Source organism: Nycticebus coucang, chromosome 14 (assembly GCF_027406575.1).
Source record: "Nycticebus coucang isolate mNycCou1 chromosome 14, mNycCou1.pri, whole genome shotgun sequence".
Taxonomy (NCBI): Eukaryota; Metazoa; Chordata; class Mammalia; order Primates; family Lorisidae; genus Nycticebus; species Nycticebus coucang.
Window position 1 is genome coordinate 65,554,439 of NC_069793.1, and position 16,009 is coordinate 65,570,447.

Genomic DNA, 16,009 nt, shown 5'->3' on the forward strand with positions numbered 1-16,009 from the left:
GCTCGCCGCCACAGGACTCCTCACCTCTTTCAGCCATTCCCTCTAACTTCACTCCGGAGCCCATCACAAACCCATCCCGGGGGACTCCACCCTCCTGAGGGCTCCCACTGTCCCTGGAGCGTCCCTGGGCTGGTGAACGGGAAAGTATAGGATCTGTCTGTCTCCACCCCAGATCCTTCCAAGACAGGACAGGGTCAAATTTCCTGGCACCCATGGGAAGTTGTAAGTCCTTGTTAGTCACAAAATCACAAAATCTTGGGCATAAAAGAGCCCCATATCATTAGCTAGTCCTTCCTAAGTACAGATGCTCCTGGACTTATGATGGGGTTATGTCCCCCATAAGCCTATCCTAATGTCAAAAATTGTAAGTCTAACCATTGTTAAGTCGGACACCAGGAGTGTTTCAAAGTATTTGATCCATTTTATGTCACCATTACCCCAGGTAGGTCACTGCTATCATTATCCCCATCTTCAGATATGAAACTGAATCTCAGAGTGGTTTAGTGACTTGCTTAAGGTAACACGGTTCAAAAGGGGCGGAGCTGAAACTGACAAGCAGGTCTGTCCAGCTCCCTGGCCAGGACATCATCCCAACCAGCTTGTGATAAGGGTCTTCAACAGCCCCATCCACCTCTGGTTCTCCCCCAACTCACATGCTTCTCCACTGCCCGCAGGCTGCACTCCTCACTGTCACTCAGCTGGGCACAGTGCACCTAGAAGAACCGGAGAAGTGACTCTGTTGTGACTTCTCCCAGCCTCAGTCTCTGCCAGAGCGCCCTCTCGGTGCCCAGCACACACCAGCACATACACACTCCAGTCTGTGGGCCTGAATGATAAGCCATCCTCCTACCATGGAGATAGCTCCAGAAAAACCCCCTCCTGCAGGAAGCCTTTCAAGGCTGATCCAAACAAGTGGAACTTTTTTGTCTCTGTCTTTTCAGTCACTGTCCCATCAACAGCACAGTCCAAGTATATAGTTCAGGGGATGGAGGGACTTCTGACCCTTCATCTCCCAGCCCATGGATCCCTTCAGACCTAGAATATGAAATTAGTGGCAGCAGCATCAGCTTCCCAGCACCATCTAACTTAGGTTTTGATAGGGGTCCAGCATGATGGATCTGCTGTGGGGAGGTGGATGGATTAATGAATGAATCGATGAATGGGTTGATGAAGCACTTTGCCTTACATGTGAGTCTCACTACTGTGTGATGCAAGTTTCCACCTTGCAGATGAGCCGAGGCCCAGAAAGATTGAGTGACTTATCCAAGATCATGTAGCAGAAAGTGGCAAAGTGAGGCCGGAACCACACACTCCACCCCTTTCTCTACCCACGCCTTCCCCTCTCCAGACCCACTCTCACCACCACACACAGCATCCCATCCTTCTCCACATTCCCTGTGCCAGTCACCAGGGATCCCCTCTGCCTATCTTTCATACTCTATGAAGTCCCTTCCCCCACACCTGCTTGGGTGCTTGTTGAGGAAAATGAGAGAAAGTGGGGGAGGAAGGGGTGATACCACCATCTAGGTGCCCACCACCGGCCCTGCCAACAAGGCTCCCCACCTGCGTCACCAGCTTCCAGCGCCTACTCAAAACTGCTCACCACCTGCCTGCAACAGGAGCCCCTCCTTCACCCTCCCCCCCAACTCAGCAGTGCCTGACTGCCTTGGCTTTGGGTCCCCTGCCAGGACCAGATGGGGAGGAGGAGACCAGCAGGTTCTCAGGAAGCTCACAGTCTGGCTGGGGCGGGATGAGTGGGGGACATGACTGGGGGTGGTGCAGAACCTCATACCTGAGGAAGAAGGGGAAGGCAGACTAGGTGGGTAGCTCAGAGGGGAGGGCATCTGGGAGGCTTCCTGGATTGGCACTGAAGCATGGAGGGGACAAGTAGAGCCTGAAGAGAGGGGAACCCTGAAGGCAGGAGGCTGCCCTCCTAGTGGAGAGAGGAGGACCCAGGCAGAGGTGCGGTCCATGGTGCCACAGAGGGAAGGGCCTTGAGTGCCAGACTGAGAAATTGGACTTTAGCCCAAGGGTACTGGGGAGCCATGGCAGACTAGCCTCTAAGGGCCATAGTCCACTGATGGGGCAGGATGGATTGGATGGAGCAAAACTGGAGACAGGAAAATCTGGAGACCCATGACCTGTCAAGGATGGTGTTGACGTTTAAGCCCTGGATGAGTCGTATCTATGACTCTCACAAGGCATGGGGTTGAAAGAAGCTGGGTCCATGGTTCATTTGCATGTGGTTTACATAAATATGTTGACATTTTATTGTTAGTACATGGAAGAGTACATGGTTCTTGTTCCTTCTACCTGGAACCATCTCTCAGGAAGACAGAGAAAGTTGGGACCCTGGGGCTTTGGGAGCCATGAGTTCCTGGGCTGCCAAAACAGCTTGGCCCCAGGTACAGAGCTGAGAGATGAAACAGGCTGCTGTGAGAAAGAGAGGGAGCCCAGAGTCCTCCTCCATCCCCTGATCCTTCCTCCTCCTCGGCACACAGTCCTGGGCTGCCTCAGCTGACTCCCACCCAGCAGGTGCACAAACACACATACACACTCCCGTAAAGAACTTCAGGCCCACACACACATGCATTCACACTCACCCCCCATGGAGGTACACAGACACACAAATACACACGAAGTACAGTCACGGACACAAAGACATCCACACACCAACACTTACAGTGTCCACTCAGTCCACCCATGAATATTCATACCTACATAGGAAACTTGAGTTCATATGCCAAGAGCCATGCACACACTCCAGTGCCCCATGCACATACACACGCAATCCCTCAACACATTCACACATGGCTTTTTGATTACCAATAGGAATACACACTTGCACCTGCTCTTGCTAATCAGGGTGGGTGTCAGGAGTCCAGTGGGAATACTAAGCATTGGCCCTGGGGCTTTAGAGAGGGTTACAAGCCCAACACAGCCCACAGCCCCCACCCTCACCAAGTTTGATGTGGCTAATGGCATGAACATCACATCCCCATGCAAGGGCTGGTGTGACTGGCACAGCAGGGATGGGGGGAATGGGGAGGGAAGTGGGCACAAATCAAGTATCAAATGCCAGAAACCAAGGGCCGCCCACCCCTCAAAGAGACTTATTATCCCAAAATTGAAGAACAGAGCCAAAGACTTTCCACACAAAGAATCTGTAATTAAGGCGCCTTGAGCTGTGAACTGCAAAGGCCCAGAACTCAGTCCAACAGTCTGAACACAGACAATGTATTCCTCAGTCCTCCACTGACTGCATCTCCACCAGACCCCAACACTCCTTGCCAGGCTTCCTGGTTTCCTTGCTAGCACCTGCCACCCTTTGCAGTTCTATCCTTACTTTGCTCACTTGTTTAATGGTTGTCATACCCACCCTTCCAAACTTCTTGTGGTCTGTGAAAGCAGACCCTGTCTTGGTCACTTCTGTATTCCTGGCACCTAGCACAGTCCCTGGCACATAGTGAGTACTCAGGATGATGACAGTGCCTGGCACATAGTGAGTACTTAAGATGATGGATGGTTGTGTGGGTGGATGAGTGGATGGATGGATGGATAGATGGATGGATGATGGATCGGGATGAATACTCAGAGAGAGAAACAGGGCTTGTGAAGAAGGAGCTGGTGACTCAGCCCCTCGAAAAGATCTGCCCTGTGGCACTCCTTCTACCTTCTGCACTCTCTGCCCTCAGAATCTGGTAGCATCTAGGAGGTCCTGGGCTACCTGTGCTGCCTCTGGGAGGATGTGCGATCCTGTGGCCCAGGGAGCGTCTATCAGATGTGCATGATTGGGGAGAGGTGCATCCCGGGGAAGTGCATTTCTTCATGAGTTGAGAAGGTGCAAGCTTGGAGAAGAGGGAGATGGGAAATAATCCTCTTTCAAGAGCTCTTCACTGCCCAGGGTATTTGGAGGTGAGGGGATGCTTGTGGAAACCCCAGGTAGCATCTTCCTTAATAGCACGCACCTCCCACTTCAGCCTCACCAAGATCACACTCTTCCCCCAACACACCACTACCCTTGTCCCCACCCTTCTTTGCTCATGCTGTCCCTCTGCCTAGAACATCCTTGCCCTTCTTCTCTGCCTGTTGACCTCCAACCCATCTCCCCAAAGTCCCACTCAAAAGCTCTCTCTACTATGCGGCACCCTTGCTACTCCAGCCTCTACCACCAGAGCACCTGCAGGTAGAGCTGATTTCATTTGGCCTGTGGTGGCCTGAGGGTGTCCCTGATTTCCCTTAGATGAAGCTTCTGGAAGGCAGATATGGTTTGCTCCAGCACTCAGCCTGGGATGGGGCCCACAGCAAGTTTCTGCCAAGTGGTTCAAATTTAAGTGATCTGACCCCACCACCCTCTCTGAGACAGACACATGGGCACACGCAGGCACACGCCAGCACAGCGCACACACTCTGGCCTTTCCTTCCCCTGGGAGAAGGCCAAAGCCTGGACTCCTGGCCCAACCTGACCCAAGATGAGTAATGATCTCAGAGACAATCCTCTTGCCCACAAGATGAACAACCTTCCCAATGTCTTCCCCTGGCCAACTCTGCTTCCCTTGTGACCCAGTCCTCACAGCCTCAACACAGGAAGTCCTTCTCAGGAACCGCTAGTCCTTTTTCCTCAACAGAGAAAGAGGTGAGCCACCTGCCACTACTGAGCCCCCTCCCTGCACACTGCCCTGGCCCTGGTCCTCCTGAACAGACAGGGAGCAAGGAGAGGGGAAGCAAGCGCCCGGACCCACTGAGAACTCCGTGCCAACTGCAGATCCCCTCCCTGCGGAGCAGGAGCTAGGGTGGGCGGAACAGCTCCCGGAGAAACCGAGCAGGGGCCTCGTCTCCCTCAATCAGGCAGATGGGAGCAGAGGACACAAGCCAAGAACCCCTGTCCTCCCCTCCTCTCGCCTCCAAGCTTCCCCCACACCCACCACCCGCTCCCGCCAGCAGCTCGGGAAAGGTCAGGCACCTGGGAAGCCTTTAATTCCATTTTAATGAGCTCTGAGCAGGCGCACCAAGACCAGCTCATTTATCTGTCTGCACCCCTAAGCCTGCCTCTTATTGGAGTGGTAGCCACTCTGGTGGAAGCAGATCCCCCATAATAGCGATCGGGGCCCTCACCCTTAGGTTCCTAGGAGAGAACAAGGATTTTGAACCCCCACCTGCACACCGGAGAAAAGACTGGAAGAGTGGCAGGACACCATCCCCTCCCTCTACTACCCTCCAAACCTCCTCTACCTCACACCCCATAGAAGAGCAGAGACCTGGGAACTCTAGGAGGGACCTCAGAGGGCAATAGGGAGCCCTCCTGGGTTCCCAGCCCTGCTCACCTCTCAGATCATTCCCCACTTCCCACTGAGGCTCCGCCCCATCCCCTCCAGGAAGCCCATCCTCCTTCTGGCTTCTGCCCAGCCTCAGCCCTGTGCTGGGGTCCTCTCCTCAAACCCCTGGCTCCAGCCACCTGGAATCTCTGACTGGGTTTATCCCATTGTCTCTACTCAGTGCCTTATGTCATCCCTCCCTCCTCAGTGCCTCTCAGTTACTTCCCACCTCACTGTGTTCGTGCTCTCTTGGACACTGTCCCTAGCCCATCTGGGAAGATCCCAGATAGGAACCAAGGGCTGTGCAAAGGGCTGGGCTTTCCAAGATGCTGACAGACTAGATGGGGCTTGTGCACCCCTCAGAAAGTCATCTACTGGGGCCAGTGGCTTCATCCAGCTCATTCAAGGTGGGGCGGAGGGCTTGGAGCCTGGGAAATGCTCCATCCCCCCTCACTACATCCCAGCTTGTGGCTCTCACCCCCCCTCACACACACACACAAATATACACACACCCACTCTCTTTCCAGCTACCACTCCCTCCCCTGGTCTCCTCCCCCATCCCACCCCACACCTACCCAGGTAGACTCTTACCAAGATGACAGCTGCCACAGCCCCGGCCTCCTTGTCCACCAGTGGTATGACCAGCACTGAGGGGGAGAGGGCAATGAAGTGGTCCTGCAGGGCCAGTGAGGCTCAGAAATACTGAGCCAGGACCCAAGGAGCAAGACAAAGATGCAGACAGAGGCCAGGACAAAGACAAAAAGAGACCCAGAGACCCAGAGAGACAAAGAGACGAGGCCTAAGGCAGTGACAAAAACAACCACAGCAACTACCCCTGTGCAGAAGGAGACCCCCTCACTTGACAACTCTCGTGTGATCCTCCCAGTTACCCTGGCAGGGAGGGAAGCAGGTAAGGCTAAGCAACCCTGTTTTACAGACTGGGGAACTGAGGTCCAGAAAGAGGAAGTGACTTGCCCAAGATCACACAGCAAGTCAGGTCTCCTGACTCCCAGTCTCGTGCACTTTCCACATCGACACAGAGGACAGAGACCTAGAGAGACTGAGACATGAGGCAGAGAGAGACGTGGCGGACAGGGAGCATGGAAAGGAAGAGAAACGGGGACAGTGACAGAGAGAGCATGAGAACAACTGCAGCCCCGTCCAGCAACAGGCAGGAGCTCATCACAACCACAGCCACGGGCCTCCGAGCCCTGGGGTGTTCCAGGCCTTTAACATGCATCCTCTCTTTTGCTTTTCCTCCAAACATCCCCTCAAGGTATTGTCCCCATTGTACAGTCAGGAAATTGAGGCTCAGGGAGGTTAGTAGCACAATAGAGAATTAGATGGAGAAATTGCTAAAGACACAGCACAAGGAAGAAGGAGACAGAGAGATAAAGGTGGGTAGAAGACAGACATGACCTGGGATGTGGGGCCATAGTCCCTCCCTACCCCTGTCCAGCTCCCAGCCCTTACCTTGGGTGTCAGGAGCCAGTGGAGCCACCAGCCTGGCCAAAGCCTTCCCTGGCAGGTCCGAGGGGCCTAGCCCATTGCAGCCCAGCCGCTTCCGGGAGATCACAGCCTCTCTGAAAAGAGGACATGATCCACCTTGAGAGCCCCTGGATCAAAGAGGAGCAGGCCCCAGCCTGGGGACACACAGCAGGCTGGACCCTGCACATGTGGAAGGATCAGGACAAGTTGACCTGCCTCAGGGCAGGCATGAGGGCAACAAAAATAAGAGTTAGGGAACCCAGGGCCTATGTGGAAGGGCAGGCACCATGGTCTGGCCTCTAGTGCCTTGCTGGTAGATGTGGGAAAGGCTGGGCCCAGAACCAGCGCAGACCCCCCAGGCCATGAGGAGAGTAGAGGAAGTGAACGCAAGGGCTCAGAGCTAGGCTGCCTGGGTCAAATCCTGCCTTGGCAAGTACCTGACCGCTCTAAGCTTCCCAAGGAGAACTAGGCGTGGGGGGTGGGTGGAAGAGCAGAAGCCTTCCAAAAGCTATCTTCAAATTGTAGCACAACTTCTATGCTAAGCACAGGGAGACTCCTGGATGTAACTATCATAACTAAAGTTCATTGAACATTTCCTATGTGACATGCACAGCCAGAGCAACTTACTAGACTAACATACAGTTCCCAGCAATTCTGAGTTAGATGTCATCATCTTCATTTGCAGGGGGAGAACGTAAGACACCAAGAGGTTAAATAACCTGTCCAAGGTCACATGGCTAATAAGTGATAGAACCAGGATTAAAACCCAGGCAGGTGGCATCAGAGCTGGGTTTAACCACTATGCTCTAACCTTCCCAAAGATCTGTGTGAGCCTTGAACAGGGGACTAGCATTCGAGTCAGGATGTGACAGACAGGGAAGGGAGGTGGGAACTGAGGCGGGAGAAGTTGGTGTGGGAAAAATGAGTTTCTCTCTGCCCCACCATACATACCACCCCCGCACCGCCCACCCTCCTGGCTTCTGGCTCTTCCTGCTTAATTAAGCACCTGAGTTTTCACCAATGTCATTCCTTGCTGATTAATTGTCCTGGTTTCCTCATCCTTCATGCTGTCTCCACTTAATTATACTTGTAGGAGCTGCCTGGCCTGGACAGAAGAGAAGCTTGGGGGGCTGGGATTCTGGTGTGTGCGTGCAGGGTCACTAAGGAAAGCCCAGCAAAGGTCAGAAGAGGAAAAGAGAGGGGATGGCCTAAATCATCAGACGGCAGGTCACACCAAAGAGGTTGATCATCTCATTCAAGGTCAGGCAGCCAGACCCTTCCCCTCCTGGCCCCTTTGAGCAGTCCAGAATCTACAGGAACCAGTGGTGTCTCCCATCTGCCAACCCTCACACTTAGGACATTTAAAGCTCCTGGAGTTGGAGTGCTGGGCTTTAGTTCTGGGCTGTCTCAATGGCCAGTCACCCCAGGAATGAATAGGGAACTAGCTTGGCAGGAGGGCAACAGGAGCCACATTCCCTGATAACTACACTGATGAAGGTTGGGGCTTCACAGAAGCAGGGGGTGACCCTCAGCCAAACCCCACCCAGCCAGCCACCCAGCTGCTTAGCCTGGGAACGTCTGGTTATCAGGAAGCCACAAGGTGGCGCTGTCCTTGCATTGCTGGTCAGTGAGCTCTGTGGCCTGGTCCCACCAACCCCTGACTATCCTCCTTGCCACCCTTAGACATGGTTACCTTGGCTTCTTTCTCCCAGGACCACGATGAAAGACCGTCCATAGCCTTTCTTCTCTTCCGCACAAAACTCCCTCCTCTATGCCCAGGGCCTCATGACACTCCAGCCCTCACTCAGGAGCTCCAGACCCCAGATAACCCAAAGGTTACCTGGAGGCCTCCCCAGCTATAACCACCTACTGGGTTCTTTGCATCTGTACAAAAACTGTCCTCACCTCTCCCACCAATCAGTGCATCCATGTGTCTCGCACAGCTGTCCCCTGCCCTCTATCCCCAGGACTCTGCCCAGCTCAAGTGGAGACAACCTGTCCCCAGAAGCCTGAAGCACCCTCTCCCCTCTGGCCTCCTATCTGGGTCTCTTAAATCCTTCCTCCATACCAGAGCAAAAATAAGTTTAGACTAAAAACATTATGGGCACTTTCTTCTTAAAGTCTTTCATTCCACAGGGTCCTTCTGGGTCAGTGCTGAGGGCTGAGATGAGTTAAGAAGAAGAACCTGGCCTGAGGAGGCCAGTGTCCTGCAGGGGCTGACATGCAGACCCACGCTTGAGTCAGAAGATGAGGTCTCTGACAGGGAGGACAAGCAGGCCCTAGCCTACCCAGGAGTGGGGCCAGGAGGACCTCATGGAGAAGAAGACACCTGAGTTGGGTCCTGAAGGGCATGCAGAGGTTACCAAGACAGGCAGGAAAGGGAACTGCATGTGCAAAAGTCTGGGGGAGAGAAGATTGTGTGTCTGCTGCCAGGTCCAACCACAAAGGAGGCTGGGGTGGCTGGACAGCAGAGAGCAAGTGAGTCAGCGCCAGGGCCCTAAGGAGCTGGGCTTGATCCTGTGGCCAGTGGGAACTCTGGGAGAAGGTAACAGTTGGGGGTTGATTTCTTTTCTTTCTTTCTTTCCTTTTTTTCTTTTTCTTTCTTTCTTTTTTTTTTTTTTTTGAGACAGAGTCTCATTTTGTCACCCTCAGTAGAGTGCTGTGGCATCACAGCTCACAGCAACCTCAAACTCTTGGGCTCAAGCCATTCTCTTGCCTCAGCCTCCCGAGTAGCTGAGACTATAGTCACCCGCCACGACACCCAACTATTTTTAGAGGCAGGGTTTCTCTCTTGCTCAGGCTGGTCTCAAACCTATGAGCTCAAGCAATCCGTCTGCCTCAGTGTGCTAGGATTACAGGCGTCAGCCACTGTGCCTAGCCCTTGGGTTGATTTCAAACTGATCATCCTGGCTGCTCAGGTAAAACTCTCACTCCAGAAAGAGAATCTGACACGGAAGTCTGGTCTCAGTGAGGGCACCAACATCTTAGTGGCCCTGGACAGGAGAGAAGAGGCTGGGCTGGGGCAGATCAACCTGTACCAGTACCTCCAAACATCCTCAGTCCTCAGGAAGCCTTCGTACCTTGCTCTGCAACCTGTCCTCCCCTGGCACTGTTAGGTCCCAGCCCGGAGCAGGGATGTGTCAAGCCATGTTCAGCTCAACCTACTCCCATGGCCACCCCTTTCCTCAGCCCTACCCTTCCCAGAACTGCCACACTCCCAAAGACTTCAGAAATGCCCACAGATTACAAAGTAGGCAGTGTCAAGGCTGCGTCTCCACCATCCACATTGTGGGGGACTGTGTTTACTGCTCAGGCCCCCAACGGCTCTCTTCTCAACTCAGATCACCTCCTGGCCTCCTCTCTAGTTCCTCTTTTCCTCATTCCCCACCCACTGCCCCACCTTTGAGGCTGATGCTAGGGTTGGGGGGGACTCCGTACCCCAGAGCCAGCTGTCTAGGCTGAGGGCTAATGACTCAGCCCTGGGTGCCTGGGTGGTCATGGTCTGCCCCACTGAAGATAAAGACAGATGGGCACAGAGTGTAGAGAGGAACGGGTGTGGATTTTATGACAGTTCCGTGCCTTTAACAACTATTTGTTTAATAAAAAAAGAAGGAAAGTCTCTCTGTTGGTAGGGTCAGTGGCCTGGAAAGAGCTGACTACCCAAGCCCCCTTCCACCTCTCTGAGGCCCTGCATCCTTCTCTGATTATCCTCTTCAGGAAGACCCCTTCCCCCTTTCCCTCGCCCTTTTCCTCACCAAGTCCCAGCCCTAACTGAGGGTCTAAACCCTTCCCTAAGCTCTACCACTCACTGAACCCTCTACTTTCACCGAGCCTCAGTCCCTTCCTTTCTGACCTTCATCTCTCCCTATCCCCCAGAATGTGAGAGTCAAGGATGGGAATGGATTATATTCCCTGTGTCCTCCAAGACAAGCCAGAAGGACAGCCAGAGTCCGTGGTGAAAGGACACCAGGTCTGCTCTGAGGAAGAAATTTCTCAAGGTTGGGCCTGGAATCCCCAGTGGTAATGGAGGGAGACAACCAGCCTGGCTGGCGGGGGGCGGTGCCTCAGTTGCAGCTGAAAGGCTGAGATTTTCACTGCACTCAGCAGCAGGTAATCAGAGGCTTTAGGATGGCAGCAGAAAAGAGATGGCAGGGAGGGGGTTGAAGTAGGCTGGGAGATGGGGTGGTGGGATACCAGCAATGGCAAGCAAAGCCTCCAAGAAGACCCTGGTCCAAGCAGCCTTCCAGGACTCTTTCCTCTCCAGCACTTAGAATTCAAAGCCTCTCCAGCCCTCAACATCAAAATGTCCAGAAAGGAGTTGATGGAGGCCTAGAGCAAGTGCAGGGGCTTGTAACAGCAGCCATGTTGTCTGGATCCCAGGTCTTCCACCTCCCCAGTCCAAGGTTCTTCTTATGGAAAGATCCATCTCTGGGGGGTGGGGGTGGGGGTTACTATGGCCCAGACACATTTTCTGAAACTTGGATCATATCCACACTGGGGAACGGTGGTGCAGGCTTCCTGAAGAGGAATGCTGGCTAGGCCACGAAGGATAAGTAGAATGGGGCTGGCTGAGATCGAGGGGGAGCAGGGGAGCAAATAGCACAGTAGGCCCAGAAGGCAGGAAGCCACTGGGGCACAAAGCTGGACACCTGAAAGCCTGCACAGTGCTCGGGGCAGGGGCCTCTTCACTCCTGCCGGATCCATCGCCACCTTGCTCTTCCCCCACCCCCCCAAGCCTGTGCTCCACACCTTCCCCGTGGGCCTTATCTGTCTTTATGATCCAGCCGCCACGTCACACCTGCTGCTGTTTGCCAGCCTGCCAGCCATCTAGGGTTTCCTGGAGGAATGCCCCCCTCCCTCAGCACTGGCAGAGCCTCAGGCTCCACTTCACCCTGCAGGCAGGTACCTCCACCTCCTGATGGGACCAGAGCCACAGAGGTCACCATTGGAAGAACCCTGTACTCAACCCCACCGATCAATTTCACAGAAAAAGAGACTGAGTCCAGGAGAAAAGTAATTTTCTCAAGATCAGCCAAGGCTAATAGTTGGTTAAGACTTGGGAGTGCAACTAGCAATCACTGAGCTCCTACTGTGTGCCTGGGCACTGTGCTAAGCACTTAGTACCTATTATCTCATTAAGCCAATAGATAGGTCCTCCAGGAGGGACACAGTAAGGCAGGGACGGGGCCGGGCTAGAACCCAGGTCTGTCTGACTCCTATTCCAGTGCTCTTCCTTCTTCCACATACCTAGGTCTCAAGCCTGCATCTTGCTGGGAACTCCTGAGAGCAGGACCCAGCCTGCCCAGGGGCCTCTCCGCCCTAACTGTGTGATGGGCTCACCACCAGACACCAGGCAGACACCAAGGCCTCAGGAGAACAAGGATACCAGAGAGAGCACCAAGCCTGAACCTCCACACTTAGTCCTTGCTGGCCTGATGAACGATGATGTCTATATCCCCCAGGACACCCCCCACTGTCATCACACCTCCCATCCTCCTTGGCCTCACATCCCCTGGCCTACCTCAGCCTCCTGGAATCTCTGACCCCTGTCTCCCAGTAGGCACTTGCCTCCTCATCTCCACTGAGCTCTGAGCTAATTGCATTTGAACATTCACTTTTAATTGCTTTTGGGGGGTAACTTTTCCAAAGGCCTTTCTGAGTCTGAAGTGTTGGGAGGGGATGCTGTGAAGTTCTGAGCCCCCTCAAAGAGGCCTGAGCCACAGACACCTCCCTCTCTGCCATGCAGCAGATGGCCTGAGTGCAGGTGGGAAGAGGCAGGGCAGACCCTGTTGATGCCCCCCTGCCTCCTTAGCCTCATATCCTCTCTCCCCCTGGAAGGCTGCCCAGGCTGCTTCAAGGAGCCTTCCCAGAGGAGTTGGCAAAATTCTTTGGAATCAGGGATGGGAGATGCCAGCTCAGAGGAGAAAAAGGGATAGTCTAGTATTTTTTTTCTTTAAGAGCCCAACGACCTTTCAGATGGGACAGGAGGCCAGAGAGGGGTGGTCCTGTTCACACAGTACTTGAGGGGAGAAGTTGTCAGGAGAGGTTGAAAGGAACTCACAGGGAGAACAGGAGGTGGAAAGACTCTGGGCTTTTGGAGAAGACCCAGCTACTTCCATGAGGAAGGGCCAGGAAGAGACCAATATCCTTGAATCCAGGGTTCCCAGTGCCAGGAGGGGCCTCGGGATCATGAGTCCAGCATGCACAAACAAGAATTCTCTCTATGGCCTCTGGGAAAGGTGACTGGCTTCCCAGGCTTAGCTGCTACCCAAACAAGCCACATCCCTGGACTGCTTAGCCTGTTTCAAAAGCCCTCCTCATGGATGGAGAGCTGCCTTCTGGGAATACCACCCCCCCACCCAACCAGTGCCCACTCTGCCCTCAGCTCCCTACCCAGTGCTACATGGGCCCCACCATAGCCCTTTGTTTGGTGCTTAGAAGGCAATGGCCACACCCTTCAGAGCTGCCTCGGCCCCACAGCTCTCTTACCCTCAACAATTTCTCATCTGCCAAGTTCTACTTTCTCTCACTGTCCCCTGAGTGGCCAGGAGCCGGGAGACCTGTGTCCCAGACCTAGCTCTGCCTTATATCTGGCATGTGGCCTTGGACACATCTCATGGCATTTGCCCATCAAGAAAATGAGGCTGAATTCAATGGGCTCAGAGGTATCAGGGACCATCAGGTACTGATCCCATGACCTTAAAGTCAATGACTCCAGTATTTCATCCTACTGATAATACCCAAAGGTAGTACTCCTCAAGGATCAGCCTGTTTTAAATGCTTCACATATGTTAAACACATGTAATTCTCCCAACAACCCTATTAGATAAGCAGTATTATTATCACCATTTCACAAACAAGAAAACTGAGGCACAGAGGCTGTGTAATTTGCCCAAGGTTACACAGCTAGTAAACAGGGAGCTGGGATTTGAACCCAGGCAGTGTGGTCCCAGGACCCTCAGCAGGATACTGCCTCTGATCTCCCATTCTCAGATATAGGAGTTGGCACCATGAGCTCCTGTAGGCCCAGCATCTGGGATTCTGTGTCCAATCTCATAGGGAGTTCTCATAGTGTACTGGGATTCTAACTGATGGACACTGTCACCCCAACATTCTCAGACCTCACTCTCAGGAGGCCACAGCAATTTAAAAGAACTCTGTGAGCAGAAAACCTGCCAGTTGGCACTTACCCTGGTCCCATTTTCCCAGCAGAGAGAAGACATTGCTTCTGCTCTTCTATGCTGGGGTCAGTGACCTGGAAAAGGAAGCCCACTTGGCAGAGAGGCTGGGGTCAATGTTGGATGGGGAGGGCCAGACCAGATGACCTTGGAAGGTGCCTTAGCCCTGAGAAACACTGGCCATGCCAGAAGGCAATGGGGGTGCAGATAATGGCTCACCGGACTTTCCCCTCCTGGGGCAGCTCATGGGGGGGGTCCTCACACACCAGCCTGGACTCCCCATCCAGCAGGTAGGTGTAGACAATCTCCTAGGACAGAAGGCATTCATGAGATCCTGCAGAGAGGCCCTCCCAGGTGCCCAGTCCCAGTCTGCACACAGGGGTCTGCATAGCAAGGCCACAGACCCTCTGGGAGTGGATCTCTGCATTTGTGTGTTTGTTTGCTTGTTTTTACTCCCCAAGTTATTCTAATGTGCAGCCAGGGGGACAAAACACCCTTATGTACTTAGCACCTCACCTTCTCCTCTTAGAAGGGATTCTGGGCAGGCAGTAATCCCAGAACCTGCAACTTTCTTTACCTGTCACCCCAGAGCCAAGGTGCTAGGGAAAGCATTTGAAGGGCTGAAGGTGCAGACAAATTACTCCTTACTAGGGAATATTTCCCAGCCTGACTCTAGCCTCTGGCCTTCAGCAAACAATAACTGAGCACCCGGCCAGGCCATACTGGGGAAGGGGCTCAGAATGCCCCAGGAAGCTCCACCAAAAACCACAAATCCATGACCTGACAGGACAGGAGCACAGAGCAAGGCACTGCACCTGTCCTCAATGGAGACTGAGGAGGGCTTCCTGGAAGAGGTGACCTTTAAGCTGTAATTGAGTAGGAATTAAACACATTCAAGGAGCAGGCCCAGGGTAGACTGGCTCCTGGGCACAGCATGTATGCAGGTAGGTCCAGAAGTATAAAGAGCGTGGTGCATTGAAGAACTGATAATGCAAGGGCCATGGGTTGTGGAAGGCTGGGGTCCACCTGGCTGAACAGGAAGGGCCTTGTGAACAGAGCTGGGGGAGGGGCAGGCCAGGAGCCAAAGGGAGACCTGTGAGCAGATTTACATTTTGGACCAATCATTCCCCAGAGTGAGATCAAAGCTTTTGCTCTAGGCTTGTTAAGTCTTCAGCTCTTCAATCTGCCCTCCCCAAGGGCCTAGAGCAGTCTCGGGCCTCAGTTCCAGGCCAAGTTTTGGCAAAAGTAGTCTCCCTCAATGACCTACAGACAAAAATTCACATTCCTTCCCAGTAGAACTCGTACCTCTTAGGCCTCCTTCACCAACCCTCTTTCAGCACAGGCCTGCAGGGTAACTCTGCAGTTTTCTCTGTGGGAGGGTGGAGGAAGGCTCTCCCTTCTGCCAAGGGTATAAGGAGTATCTGGGAGGGCTTCTGGAGGAGGTGACAGTGGAGCTCAATGTTAAAGGTCCACCCTCAGTGAGTATGGAATCATTGTCAGCAGAAGCAGTTTTCCTCTGTGACTCTACAGTCCTGCCAGCCGATCTTGATGCCCTTGTCTGTCCCTAGCCAGGCCCTACCTCCTCCTAATACCCAGGAGATGGCCTGGCCACCATTTCCAGAGACACTGAATCAGGTTCAATTGTAGCGGTTGGGTGGGAATGATAGTGCCTGAGGGGAGTGAGCAGGGCAGATACCCTCTTGTCCGGCTTGGAGCCCCCTTGTCCTCCAGGCAGGAGAGTCCAGGCATCTAGGCAGAGAACTCAGGGTTAAAGAATTTAGTGGGAAGGAGGCCGCCCACTCCCCTGCTATATCCAGCCTCCTTGTCATCTGACTCTTCCAGCAGCCTGGGAGGGGCCTGAGGTATTTAGCCATAAGAGGTTAAGAGAACATCCAGGGTCATACAAAGAGTCCTGCCCAGGCAGAGAGAGGGGTGGTTAATCCATCGCTGTTGGGGGCAAAGGGGGACAGATCCTCACTTCACTTCCAGATGTCCGTGTATCTCCCACCCCCTCACTCTCAGTCCTCT

At 53.6% G+C, this 16,009-nt stretch overlaps 1 protein-coding gene across 6 annotated transcripts in view; it reads right to left on the reverse strand.

Moving 5' to 3' along the window:
• PDE2A (phosphodiesterase 2A) overlaps positions 1-16,009 on the reverse strand; it is a 96,490-nt gene that overhangs the window by 14,638 nt on the left and 65,843 nt on the right. For all 6 annotated transcript variants that reach the window (XM_053560600.1, XM_053560605.1, XM_053560599.1 and 3 more), the window contains 4 exons: positions 14,201-14,289; positions 6,789-6,898; positions 5,907-5,962; positions 654-713 (listed from right to left, as the gene is read on the reverse strand). In XM_053560600.1, the coding sequence (XP_053416575.1) occupies positions 654-713; positions 5,907-5,962; positions 6,789-6,898; positions 14,201-14,289 (315 nt within the window). The remainder of the gene's footprint in view (positions 1-653; positions 714-5,906; positions 5,963-6,788; positions 6,899-14,200; positions 14,290-16,009) is intronic.